The sequence below is a fragment of the Lucilia sericata genome, unplaced genomic scaffold (assembly GCF_015586225.1).
Source record: "Lucilia sericata isolate MDLA Ls3-8-SP2 unplaced genomic scaffold, ASM1558622v1 Contig001817F_arrow, whole genome shotgun sequence".
Classification (NCBI taxonomy): Eukaryota; Metazoa; Arthropoda; class Insecta; order Diptera; family Calliphoridae; genus Lucilia; species Lucilia sericata.
Window position 1 is genome coordinate 35,001 of NW_023995715.1, and position 13,515 is coordinate 48,515.

Genomic DNA, 13,515 nt, shown 5'->3' on the forward strand with positions numbered 1-13,515 from the left:
GATGGAGATGGAGAACACAGTCAGAAGGTAAAGGAAAGTGAGGAGGAAACAACTAAATATCTTTATACATATGATTGCCGTTGTGGCGGTCAATATATTGTTGATGAGTCAGCTGAACAATATTGCGGCAGAGCCGACAACAATCAACATCATGATATACAAATCAAAAGCAACCACGACAATAACAATGGTGTTGATGATGATGACGCAGACAAAAGCACCCAAAACAACACAAAAAACAGCCCCAATATAGAGGAAAATAAAAAGAATGCTGATGGTGGTGGTAGTAGTGGTAGTGGTGGCGGCAATACTGCTGATGGTAGTGTTGAAGGCGTTGTTTTCGTTCAACAACACCACAATGAGGGTGATGAGGCGGCAGCAGAGGAGGTTGACGACGAAGGCGGTGAATTGATTGTTGAGTGCAGTGAATGTTCTTTAGTGATAATATTGAATGGCTGAAACAGCAACTTCTTTTTATTTTAATTTTTTGTTTGTTTTGTAAAAGAAATCAATTCTTTTAGTTTTTCGTTTTCTTTAAAAATAATAAAGATTAAGCAATTTTCTGCTGTTTTTTTTTTTTGCTTTAGTTACAATAAAAATATGTATTTTATTATAGTTAAAGCTTTAATTACAAAATAATGCGTTTTTTATGCAAAATCGTGTGGTTTTTCTTTAAATGACTTTATTTTATATGGAAGTATTTGCCAAGTTTAGATGCCTTTACATTATCATCTAAAGTCCTCTGCGAATCTTAAAATTATTCCATATCTTAAACACCAAACAACTCGTTTATAATTTTGGTTTCGATCGTTTTTTTTTCAATTCTTTATTTGTAGATCTAATTTCCAATTTAGACCTAAAAACAGGTTCTAGCTTAGTTCAGTTCAGTTCTAGTTCAGTTCTAGTTCAGTTCTAGTTCAGTTCTAGTTTAGTTCTACTTCAGTTCTACTTCAGTTCTAGTTCAGTTTTAGTTCAGTTCTAGTTCAGTTCTAGTTCTAGTTCAGTTCTAGTTCTAGTTCAGTTCTAGTTCTAGTTCAGTTCTAGTTCAGTTCTAGTTCAGTTCTAGTTCGGTTCTAGTTCAGTTCTAGTTCAGTTCTAGTTCAGTTCTAGTTCAGTTCTAGTTCAGTTCTAATTCAGTTCTAGTTCAGTTCTACTTCAATTCTAATTCAATTCTAGTTCTAGTTCAGTTCTAGTTCAGCTCTAGTTCAGTTCTAGTTCAGTTCTAGTTCAATTCTAGTTCAGTTCTAGTTCAGTTCTAGTTCAGTTCTAGTTCAGTTCTAGATCAGTTCTAGATCAGTTCTACTTCAGTTCTAGTTCAGTTCTAGATCAGTTCTACTTCAGTTCTAGTTCAGTTCTAGTTCAGTTCTAGTTCAGTTCTAAATCAGTTCTAGTTCAGTTTTAGTTCAGTTCTAGTTCAGTTCTGGTTCAATTCTAGTTCAGTTCTAGTTCAATTCTAGATCAGTTCAGTTCGGATCTAGTTCAGTTCTAGTTCAGTTCTAGTTCAGATCTAGTTCAGTTCTAGTTCAGTTCTAGTTCAGTTCTAGTTCAGTTCTAGTTCAGTTCTAGTTCAGTTCTAGTTCAGTTCTAGTTTAGTTCTACTTCAGTTTTAGTTCAGTTTTAGTTCAGTTTTAGTTCAGTTCTAGTTCAGTTTTAGTTCAGTTCTAGTTCAGTTCTAGTTCAAGTTCAGTTCTAGTTCAGTTCTAGTTCAGTTCTAGTTCAATTCTAGTTCAGTTCTAGTTCAGTTTTATTTCAGTTCTAGTTCAGTTTTAGTTCAGTTCTAGTTTAGTTCTAGTTCAGTTCTAGTTTAATTCTAGTTCAGTTTTAGTTAAATTCCAATTAAATGTAGTTCTATTTTAGTTCTCGTTTAGTTCTACTTCAGTTCTAGTTTCTACTTGACTCATATTGTGATCTATTAGTCACCGGTTTTAAAATATCTAAATTTTAATATATTTTAACGATAAACTTTAAATCTTAATGTTAACCTCCTTAGTTTTAAATGCTAAAGCAACACGTAATAAATATTACTATTTAATATATTTTGCAAAAAATTAACATTTTCGATCGAATATAAAATTGCACTATAACACGTTTTGAATTAATGCAACTTCTCGAACTATTATAAATAATATAAATTTAATAAAACAACATTTTAAGATAGAAATATTAGTTTTAATATAAATTTTGATTCCTCAAAGTTTTAAAGTTTATTTTGAAAATGCATAAGTTTGCAATTTCATATGATATAGTTATTTTCTAGGTCAAAACTAAAACGATTTTAGGATTTTAATATAATTTTTTTCCAATTCAATTTCTCACCCAATTTTTTTCAAACAAACAAATGTTAATTGAAATTACATAATAGTATTGAAATGTAATATTATAAAAAAGAAAAATTGGCATAATACCCAAATGACCACCATAAGGGCGTGTCTAGATTACTGATGTCAAACGTTTTTGCGTTATTCCTTTACGTTACTGTTGTTATTTGAAGAGAAGCCGTCTTTGTCATAGATGACATTACAACAAATTTCGTATAAATTTCAATGTAGTACTTAACAATTTCCGATTGTCTTAAAAAGACACAAAGCCTCAGAGAATGAGTAGTTAAAAAGAGCTGGTAAACAAGACTTGAATATTTAAATATAAAACTGCAAAACTGAATATAATTAAATATAAAAAACACGTATTTTTCACAAAATAAACGGACAGAAAACATACAATAATAAAACAAAATAAATAAATTGAAATAGTTTTAATAAAATCTAGATTAATTTTTTTTTTTTCAAAATTAAAGCCAAAAATTTTTACAGAAAACTTAAAACTTGAAAACGGAAGTTAAACTTAAACAATTTTACAATATTTGTAAAATAGAAAGTATATTGTTTTAATAATAATAAACAAATTAAAGTAAAAAAATTTCTTTAACCGATAAGAACTATTTTTTATATATAAATTACTATATAAAGAAATTATTTACATGTCTTAGATTTGAGCTAGAAGATGATGATGTTGATGATCGTGGTGGTTATTGTGTATAATAAATTACTATTTCTTTAGATTTAATTTAAATTGATAAGGTAAAAATACAATAAAACTATAAGTAATAATGTTAATAAAAAAATAATTCTTTTTCAAATGAATCATTAATGATTTTTATTAAGAAAAAAATGGCGTTAATAAAATTGATTTTATAGTTACGAAGATCACAGTATTTTGATAATCTAAGATCTGTAAATACATCAATCCTAGATCAGTGTAAAGCTATTGTTTAACCTCAATTGTAGGTCATAATTGACTTCTATAGCTGGATTAGTCCTTTAAGTCCCAAATTTTATGGTATCGTTAACAATGATCATAGATCATTATATCGCTTTAGTTTAAATAGTTAAAATTTTGCCCCAACTGTTCAATTTAACATCGTTTATTGATCTTAATACATTTTTTAAAAAATAAGCATGGCAACGATTTACTTTAAACTCAGAAAATTTTTAATGAAATTTTATACAAAAATTACTTATTCTAACTTTAGCTGCGAAAAGTGAATGTCACAAAAACAGTGAATTTTAATTTAGCTTTATTGCAATGGAGCAACAATTGTCATTTGAATAATTAGAATTTGGGTTGCGAATTAAATATTTATAGCTTTGAAGTTTTATTTAAATACTATTTAATAGAGTTATAAAAAGTTTTAGTTTTTAGCAGAACTTCCTGCAAGAGTTCTGCTAACGTGTTTAACGGAATTATTCAGTTCTACATCAATTCTAGTTCAGTTCAAAATCATTTCTAATTCAGTTGTAGTTCAGTTCTAGTTCAGTTGTAGTTCAGTTCTAGTTCAATTCTATATCAGTTGTAGTTCAGTTGTAGTTCAGTTCTAGTTCAGTTCTAGTTCAGTTCTAGTTCAGTTCTAGTTCAGTTCTAGTTCAGTTCTAGTTCAGTTCTAGTTCAGTTCTAGTTCAGTTCTAGTTCAGTTCTAGTTCAGTTCTTGTTCAGTACTAGTTCAGTTCTAGTTCAGTTCTAGTTCAGCTCTACTTCAATTCTAGTTCAGCTCTAGTTCAGTTCTAGATCAGTTCTAGTTCAGTTCTAGTTCAGTTCTAGTTCAGTTCTAGTTCAGTTCTAGTTCAGTTCTAGTTCAGTTCTAGTTCAGTTCTAGTTCAGTTCTAGTTCAGTTCTAGTTCAGTTCTAGTTCAGTTCTAGTTCAGTTCTAGTTCAGTTCAGATCTAGTTCAGATCTAGTTCAGTTCTAGTTCAGTTCTAGTTCAGTTCTAGTTCAGTTGTAGTTCAGTTCTAGTTCAATTCTATATCAGTTGTAGTTCAGTTCTAGTTCAGTTCTAGTTCAGACCTAGTTCAGATCTAGTTAAGTTCAAAATCAGTTCTAATTCAGTTGTAGTTCAGTTCTAGTTCAGTTGTAGTTCAGTTCTAGTTCAATTCTATATTAGTTGTAGTTCAGTTCTAGTTCAGTTCTAATTCAGTTCTAGATCAGTTCTAGTTCAGTTCTAGTTCAGTTCTAGTTCAGTTCTAGTTCAGTTCTAGTTCAGTTCTAGTTCAGTTCTAGTTCAGTTCTAGTTCAGTTCTAGTTCAGTTCTAGTTCAGTTCTAGTTCAGTTCTAGTTCAGTTCTAGTTCAGTTCTAGTTCAGTTCTAGTTCAGTTCTAGTTCAGTTCTAGTTCAGTTCTAGTTCAGTTCTAGTTCAGTTCTAGTTCAGTTCTAGTTCAGTTCTAGTTCAGTTCTAGTTCAGTTCTAGTTCAGTTCTAGTTCAGTTCTAGTTCAGTTCTAGTTCAGTTCTAGTTCAGTTCTAGTTCAGTTCTAGTTCAGTTCTAGTTCAGTTCTAGTTCAGATCTAGTTCAGATCTAGTTCAGTTCTAGTTCAGTTCTAGTTCAGTTCTAGTTCAGTTCTAGTCCAGTTCTAGTTCAGTTCTCGTTCAATTCTCGTTCAATTCTCGTTCAATTCTAGTTCAGTTCCAGTTCCGTTTTAGTTCAGTTCTACCTCAGTTCTAGTTCAATTCTGCTTCTATTCTAGTTTAGTTCTAGTTCGGTTCTAGTATAGTTCTAATTCAGTTTTAGTTCAATTCTAATTCAGTTCTTTTTCTGTTCGAGTTCATTTCTAGTTCAGTTCGAGTTCAGTCCGAATTCAGTTGTAGTTAAGTTCTAGTGCAGATCGAGTTCAGTTATAGTTCAGTTCTAGTACAATACTAGTTCAGTTCTAATTTAGTACTAGTTCATTTGCAGTTTATTCTAGTTCAGTTAAATTTTAGTTCAATTTTAGTTCTAGTTCTGACATTAAACATGCTAATTGCAAGAGGGCTAGTGGTATGGCTTTCGAACAATATCAACTTTGATAACCGTGATGACTCACTGAAATTGGAAATATCTGACTAATACAGGGATTCACTTTAAAAATTTAAGAATTATTTTATGTAAATGAATGAAATATTTTCATAATAATTTCGTTTCCTAATTGCTGTAACTGATATATAAATTAAGTAAGTATGTAGTTGATAAAGTAAAGATGTTTAAGGGAAATCACCATAATCAACAAAAGAAGATTGAAATAATTTCACCATTTGCTCAACAAAAAATGCACTAAACTATTTTAAATCCCATCATAATGAACCCCTCGGTAAATTCCCACTCTATTTCCTCATTTTGACATGATTAAAGATCCCCTTTTAATTTTACGCTTAAGTGGATTAAATGAAAACTTACTTGCCAATTTCTTTATATTAACAATGTTTATAAAATATTTAACCTCACGTTAAAAACGAACGCGCCATAATCATTCTACTCTTTATAACCCCTCACGATGAATAATGTAGACCAACAACATTTAATATCCAAACATTCAACCAGCCGTCCATCCATCCATTCTCCTCACAAGTACATACGTTTAAAAAAAATCACAATATACTTAAAGGTAGAAAAAGTAGCAAAAAATAAATTGTAAAAAAAAGCAATGAACTTGATATCGGACATGTTTATGATAAAATTAAATTTCAAAAGAAAAAATACATAAATGTTTATTTATTTTTGTTTAAATACTTTGGGAAGAATCAAGTATTTGTACACAATTTTTGTAGGTAAAAATAAAACAAATTAAAAGTAATTTTTAAAATAATAAAGAAAACAACAAGATATGTATGAGTTTAACAAGGGATAAGGGTATTTATTTAAAATATATCCATAATAATGAAAATGATTTATATTTTGTTTATTTTAATTTTATGAACAAAGGTCAAGATGAGGTAATATTTAAAATATCAGATATATAGGAAGAGTATTAATCATTATTTTTATGATTTAAAAGTGTAAAATGTTTGAAAATTAAAAAACTTTAAAAAAAAGTTCTTAAATTTTTCCTTTAAGCGGTTTAGCAACTTTCATTTTTAGTTTTTTTTTTTTTTTAATTTTTAAAACATTTAAATTGTTAATGCTTTACTCATATTCTTTTGATACCATCATCACCATATACATCATCGTCGTCAGATACATGATCTTCAGTCTTAAACTACATTTCTAAATGAAATAAAAATAAATTTTAAAGAAATTTAACAAAACAAAATGAAAAACCTACATACAAAACTATCAACAATTAGAGCAGAAGTCTCAAACATACACTTTATTTAGATATTGGTGAAGGGAATAAGTAATTTCTAGTTAATATTTTCAAATAATAAAAACGAGAACTGAAATAAACCTAAACTGAATTGGAATTGAACCAGAACTGAGCTAGAACTAAACTGGAACTAAACTAGAACTGAACTAGAACTGAACTAGAACTGAACTAGAACTAAACTAGAACTGAACTAGAACTGAACTAGAACTGAACTAGAACTAAACTAGAACTGAACTAGAACTGAACTAGAACTGAACTAGAACTGAACTAGAACTGAACTAGAACTAAACCAGAACCGAACTAGAACTGAACTAGAACTGAACTAGAACTGAACTAGAACCAAACTAGAACTGAACTAGAACTGAACTAGAACTGACCTAGAACTGAACTAGAACTGAACTAGAACTGAACTAGAACTGAACTGAACTATAACTGAACTAGAACTGAACTAGAACTGAACTAGAACTGAACTAGAACTGAACTAGAACTGAACTAGAACTGAACTAGAACTGAACTAGAACTAGAACTGAACTAGAACTGAACTAGAACTGAACTGAACTAGAACTGAACTGAACTGAACTGAACTGAACTGAACTAGAACTGAACTGAACTGAACTGAACTAGAACTGAACTGAACTGAACTGAACTAGAACTGAACTAGAACTGAACTAGAACTGAACTAGAACTGAACTAGAACTGAACTAGAACTGAACTAGAACTGAACTAGAACTGAACTAGAACTGAACTAGAACTGAACTAGAACTGAACTAGAACTGAACTAGAACTGAACTAGAACTGAACTAGAACTGAACTAGAACTGAACTAGAACTGAACTAGAACTGAACTAGAACTGAACTAGAACTGAACTAGAACTGAACTAGAACTGAACTAGAACTGAACTAGAACTGAACTAGAACTGAACTAGAACTGAACTAGAACTGAACTAGAACTGAACTAGAACTGAACTAGAACTGAACTGAACTGAACTAGAACTGAACTAGAACTGAACTAGAACTGAACTAAAACTGAACTAGAACTGAACTAGAACTGAACTAGAACTGAACTAGAACTGAACTAGAATTGAACTAGAATTGAACTAGATTGAACTAGAACTGAACTAGAACTGAACTAGAACTGAACTAGAACTGAACTAGAACTGAACTAGAACTGAACTAGAACTGAACTAGAACTGAACTAGAACTGAACTAGAACTGAACTAGAACTGAACTAGGAACTGAACTAGAACTGAACTAGAACTGAACTAGAACTGAACTAGAACTGAACTAGAACTGAACTAGAACTGAACTAGAACTGAACTAGAACTGAACTAGAACTGAACTAGAACTGAACTAGAACTGAACTAGAACTGAACTAGAACTGAACTAGAACTGAACTAGAACTGAACTCTGAACTAGAACTGAACTAGAACTGATCTAGAACTGAACTGGAATTGAACTAGAATTGAACTAGAACTGAACTAGAACTGAACTAGAACTGAACTAGAACTGAACTAGAACTGAACTAGAACTGAACTAGAACTGAACTAGAACTGAACTAGAACTGAACTAGAACTGAACTAGAACTGAACTAGAACTGAACTAAAACTGAACTAGAACTGAACTAGAACTAGAACTGAACCAGAACTGAACCAGAATTGAACTAGAACTGAACTAGAACTGAACTAGAACTGAACTAGAACTAAACTGAACTAGAACTGAACTAAAACTAGAATTGAAATAGAACTAAACTAGAACTGAACTGAACAAGATTTGTGCTAGGGAGATGATTTAAAGATTTTTGGAGACTTAAAAATTTTACGGGATATAAAATATCCCGTTCTAGAGTCTTATAAACTGTTTAGAAATTACTTCTTCTTCCAACCAATAAATAAACAAGTAACAAAAAATAACTAAATGGTTCAAAAAAGTATGTGTGTGTGCTTTTTTTTCAACGTAAACAAATCTTAAAACAATTTAAGTTTTTATATGTTTAATTACTCTACAAAAAACATACATATTTTATTTGTGTTTTAAAAAAAAGCAGTAAAAACAACAAAAAACAACTTGTTAAACACAGAAAAAGTTGTACGTTTTTCACTCTCTTTGTTTTAGCAACTTTTCTTCTCGGTTGCGTTTAAACGTGTGTACCACCGAGCGAGCAGCAGTGTGTCATTACTTTTATCTTGGATATATAATTTTCAAGAAATTAACTGACTAATTTTATACTGCATATAAATAAGTAAAACAAAATATATTTCTTTTCCCAGTTACAAATACTAAAGTTCTTTTTTATTATTATTATATGCTGTAACTGACTGTATAACCAGTATCTCAGCAATGTTTTTAAATTGTTATTCAAGTGCAACGGCACGCAATTGCCACTGACTGACTAACTGACTGGCAGCTTAGACTGACTTTAATTTGGCTTTGGAAAAGGTGTGAATATTTGTAATTTTATATGAGAATTATGATTTTTTTTTTTAATAAATGAGTCGGCAGTCTCATTTAAAAACTATTTTTCAAATCAAATGTTTATTTATTTGTTTGTGTGTTTTGTTGGAAACCTCAAATTGTTACTTAAAGTGTACTATTTGTGGTTTTTAATTTTTCCTCAGCTAATTTTTCATTTGTAATCATAAATTTATTATGGTTTTATTTATTATTACTTCAACTGTTTGTATTTTTTTCTTTAATTAAAATGAGAACAAATTTTCTCAGTATTTATTGGTTTTAGTTGGCAGAAAATGTGTTTTCTTTAACAAACTTTAACCGTTGTTTGGTAATAAGTGTTTTAGCAACTCTGTTTTCAGTGCTAATGTAACTGATGTTAACCATTCACCCTGAATGGTTAACTCTATAAAATTTGTTCCTAAAACTTAAAATTTGTAACTGTACTTTTCTAATTACTCTCTATTCTATTTTTAATTAATTCTCATTTCCTTTCTACTTTCATTTTCAGTTTGTGCCAATATTTGCTGCAACAATCTCGCTATAGCATTTAAAGAAAACATCCTAACCTTAAAACCCTCCCTAGTCGACAATAAACCCCTTAAACTGTATTCCCCTTTACCCCGAAACCTCCAACGAATTTTTACCCATTCTCCTTACTCACGAACGCCATACTCTACTCTTTGAGTTTTTAATTCATTTTTTTTACTAAATTTTTCAATCGTGGCCAACAATAGCAAATCAAATAGACGCAATAAAATGGCCAATTCCGGTGATATATGGTTACAATGGTTCTCCTGCTGTTTCCATCAACCACAATCGCCTTCGCGAAGAAGACATCAACGTTTACGTATCGATCGTTCTATGATTGGTAATCCTACGAATTTTCAACATACCGGTCATATTGGTTCTGCCGATGTAGAATTGTCGACCAATCATTTAAATGCAATACAAACACAAATGCAAAGCAAGGGCGGCTATGAGATGAATTCAATACAATTGCAGGTAAGAACGAAGGAACGGAACTAGAACTTATCTAGAACTGAACTAGAACTGAACTAGAACTGAACTAGAACTGAACTAGAACTGAACTAGAACTGAACTAGAACTGAACTAGAAACTGAACTAGAACTGAACTAGAACTGAACTAGAACTGAACTAGAACTGAACTAGAACTGAACTAGAACTGAACTAGAACTGAACTAGAACTGAACTAGAACTGAACTAGAACTGAACTAGAACTGAACTAGAACTGAACTAGAACTGAACTAGAACTGAACTAGAACTGAACTAGAACTGAACTAGAACTGAACTAGAACTGAACTAGAACTGAACTAGAACTGAACTAGAACTGAACTAGAACTGAACTAGAACTGAACTAGAACTGAACTAGAACTGAACTAGAACTGAACTAGAACTGAACTGAAACTGAACTAGAACTGAACAGAACTGAACTAGAACTGAACTAGAACTGAACTAGAACTGAACTAGAAACTGAACTACTGAACTGAACTGACGAACTGAACTAGAACTGACTAGACTGAACTAGAACTGAACTGGAACTGAACTAGAACTGAAGAACTGAACTAGAAACTGAAACTAGGAACTGACTAGAACTGAACTAGAACTGACTAGAACTGAACTAGAAACTGAACTAGAACTGAACTAGAACTGAACTAGAACTGGAACGTAGAACTGAACTAGAACTGAACTAGAACTGGACTAGAACGACTTGAACTACGAAACTGAACTAGAACTGACTAGAACTGAACTAGAACTGAACTAGAACTGAACTAGAACATGAACTAGAAACTGAACTAGAACATGAACTAGAACATGAACTAGGAACTGAACTAGAAATGCAACTAGAACAGAACTAGAACTGAACTAGAACTGAACTAGCAACTGAACTAGAACGAACTAGAACTGACTAGACTGAACTAGAACTGAACTAGAACTGAACTAGAACTGAACTAGAACTGAACTAGAACTGAACTAGAACTGAACTAGAACTGAACTTGAACTGAACTTGAACTGAACTAGAACTGAACTAGAACTGAACTAGAACTGAACTAGAACTGAACTAGAACTGAACTAGAACTGAACTAGAACTGAACTAGAACTGAACTATAACTGTACTAGAACTGAACTAGAACTGTACTAGATCTGAACTAGAACTGAACTAGAACTGAACTAGAACTGAACTAGAACTGTACTAGAACTGAACTAGAACTGAACTAGAACTGAACTAGAACTGAACTTGAACTGAACTAGAACTGAAATTTAAATGAAATGAAATTGAACTATAATTGAACTTAAACTAAACTAGAACTCAACACTTTTCTTCTAGGCCTGCTGATAGTATTTTTAAGTTTAACCCATCAAGGACTTTTGGCCTAAAGTTTGTTATTAAATTTTGCCGATATCGAAAAAGAAACAAAAAGAGTACAGAGTGTTATTAAGATGTTTCATTTCCAAGGACTCTGTAGTGCAATCTCGCTTTTATTAATTGTTAAGCCGTTTATTATAAGAATATTATTTTATAGAGAATTAAATCGCACTCTTCAAACTGCCGATGATGACCGACCCCTAACTAACTAATGCGCTAACAACCAGAGAGTAAGTGTGTAAAAGTATTTATATGAACTACTTTAAATAATTTGTATTTTTTTATATATAATTAAACAGTAGTTGTATTTAAAGTTTTTATAATACAAGAAAAAAAAAACAATCCAATTTAGGCCTTGATTTTAATAAACAAAAACAAAGAATGAAAGAATTTTTAAGAAAAATGTTTTTAAAACATTTTTTCTTTAAAACGTTTTAAAATCTATTTAATATTAGATTATTTATACATAAGTACTGGTTGTACTTAATTTTCTTTTTTTTTTGTATTTATTGTTTTAAGCATTTAAAAAGTTAAACTGATTTTATATTGTTCAATTAATTAGCAAAAAGAAAAGCAATTAAAAGAAGTGGAAAATTAAGTGATTTTAAAAGAAATAAAACATTATGTGGAATGTTAATAAAACCTAAAGTTTTAAGCTAACAGTTTCAAGTGAATGACAAGTTGTTTGTCAAGTACATAGAACTTTAAATGTGAACACAGTTAATGTTTTTATAGGTTTATGACTAAAATACCCATTTGTTATTCAATTAGTGATTTAAAATTACAAATATTTGCATTTATAGAAAAACAAATAAAAATCGCTAAATTTTCTTCCTTTTCCGCTATTTTTTTAATAAAACAATTATAATTTCTCTATTTGCATTTAAATATAAAAAAAACGCACAATTTATAAACGAACAATTAAAACACCGTCAGAACAATATTAGTTTCTCCTCTCGGCAAAAACAAATTGAAATAAATTGCAAAAAACAATTTAAAAAAATCATCTCTATGTATTTAATAAAGAAAAAAATCAAATATTAGCTTTAAGTTAAACAAAATTTATTTGTTTTCTTTACTTATTTTTTTTTATAATGAATTTAATTTTTTAGTTATTTTACCATTTAACACATGTATTTTTTATTTATAATTAAATAATAAAAAATAAATGATATCAATTAAAAATAAAATAATATAAATAAATAATAATGTATGTACCTCCTTTTTAAATAATTAAACATTAATTAACTTTTTTAAAAAAATGTACATGTTGATTTGAAGTATTTTTTCTTTTTGTTTTATTTTTTTTTTTTTAATATTTAAATAAAATAAACCTAATTACAACCACGCCCCTTTTTTAACTCCTCCTTTTCTAAATTACATAAAACTGTTACAATTTTAAATCATAGAAATATATTGTTTAAATATATTACCCCCAAAACATAATATCAATTGAATTTAAACAAAAATCTATAGCAACCCCTTAATAAATATAAAATTGAACGAAAAAAAAAACGCATAAGTTTCAAATAAATACATATTCTATAATAAAATGTTAGCGTTAAATTTTAACGAATAATTTATTATATAAAAAAACAGATAAATTCAAAAACAAAACAAAATATTTAATAAAGATTTAAATTATTAAAGTATTAACTAAGAGTGTTGCAATTATTTGAAAGAGAATTAAAAACAATAATTAATTATGTACTAGACTCCACTATGGACTGGATTATGGACTTCATTCTATTCTAGGCTATAGACTCGTCTACAGGCTGCACTATAGACTATACTCTAGATTAAAGTCTCGATTATGGACTAAACTATACTCCCGACTATAGACTAGACATAATCTCTACTATAGACTAGACTGTAGACTGGACTGTAGACTAGACTATAGACTAGACTATAGACTAGACTATAGACTAGACTATAGACTAGACTACAGACTAGACTATAAACTAGACTGTAGACTAGACTATAGAATAGATTAAGACTAGACAATAGACTGGACTATACTATAGAATAGACTATATACTAGACTAGACTATATACTAGACTAGACTATATACT

The 13,515-nt window shown here is 29.8% G+C and overlaps 1 protein-coding gene across 2 annotated transcripts in view; it reads left to right on the plus strand.

Annotated features, from left to right (window-relative positions):
• The window catches only part of LOC119612739 (CDC42 small effector protein homolog), a 23,921-nt gene extending 12,434 nt beyond the window's left edge, over nt 1-11,487 (plus strand). Inside the window, exons 2-3 of one of the 2 annotated variants that reach the window (XM_037968595.1) lie at nt 9,565-10,058; nt 11,404-11,487. In XM_037968595.1, the coding sequence (XP_037824523.1) occupies nt 9,813-10,058; nt 11,404-11,412 (255 nt within the window). In that variant the 5' untranslated portion in view covers nt 9,565-9,812 and the 3' untranslated portion in view covers nt 11,413-11,487. Of the gene's footprint in view, nt 587-9,564; nt 10,059-11,403 lie in introns of those variants that run through there. The other variant, XM_037968594.1, reaches the window with a different exon arrangement.
• Nucleotides 11,488-13,515: the final 2,028 nt, after the last annotated feature.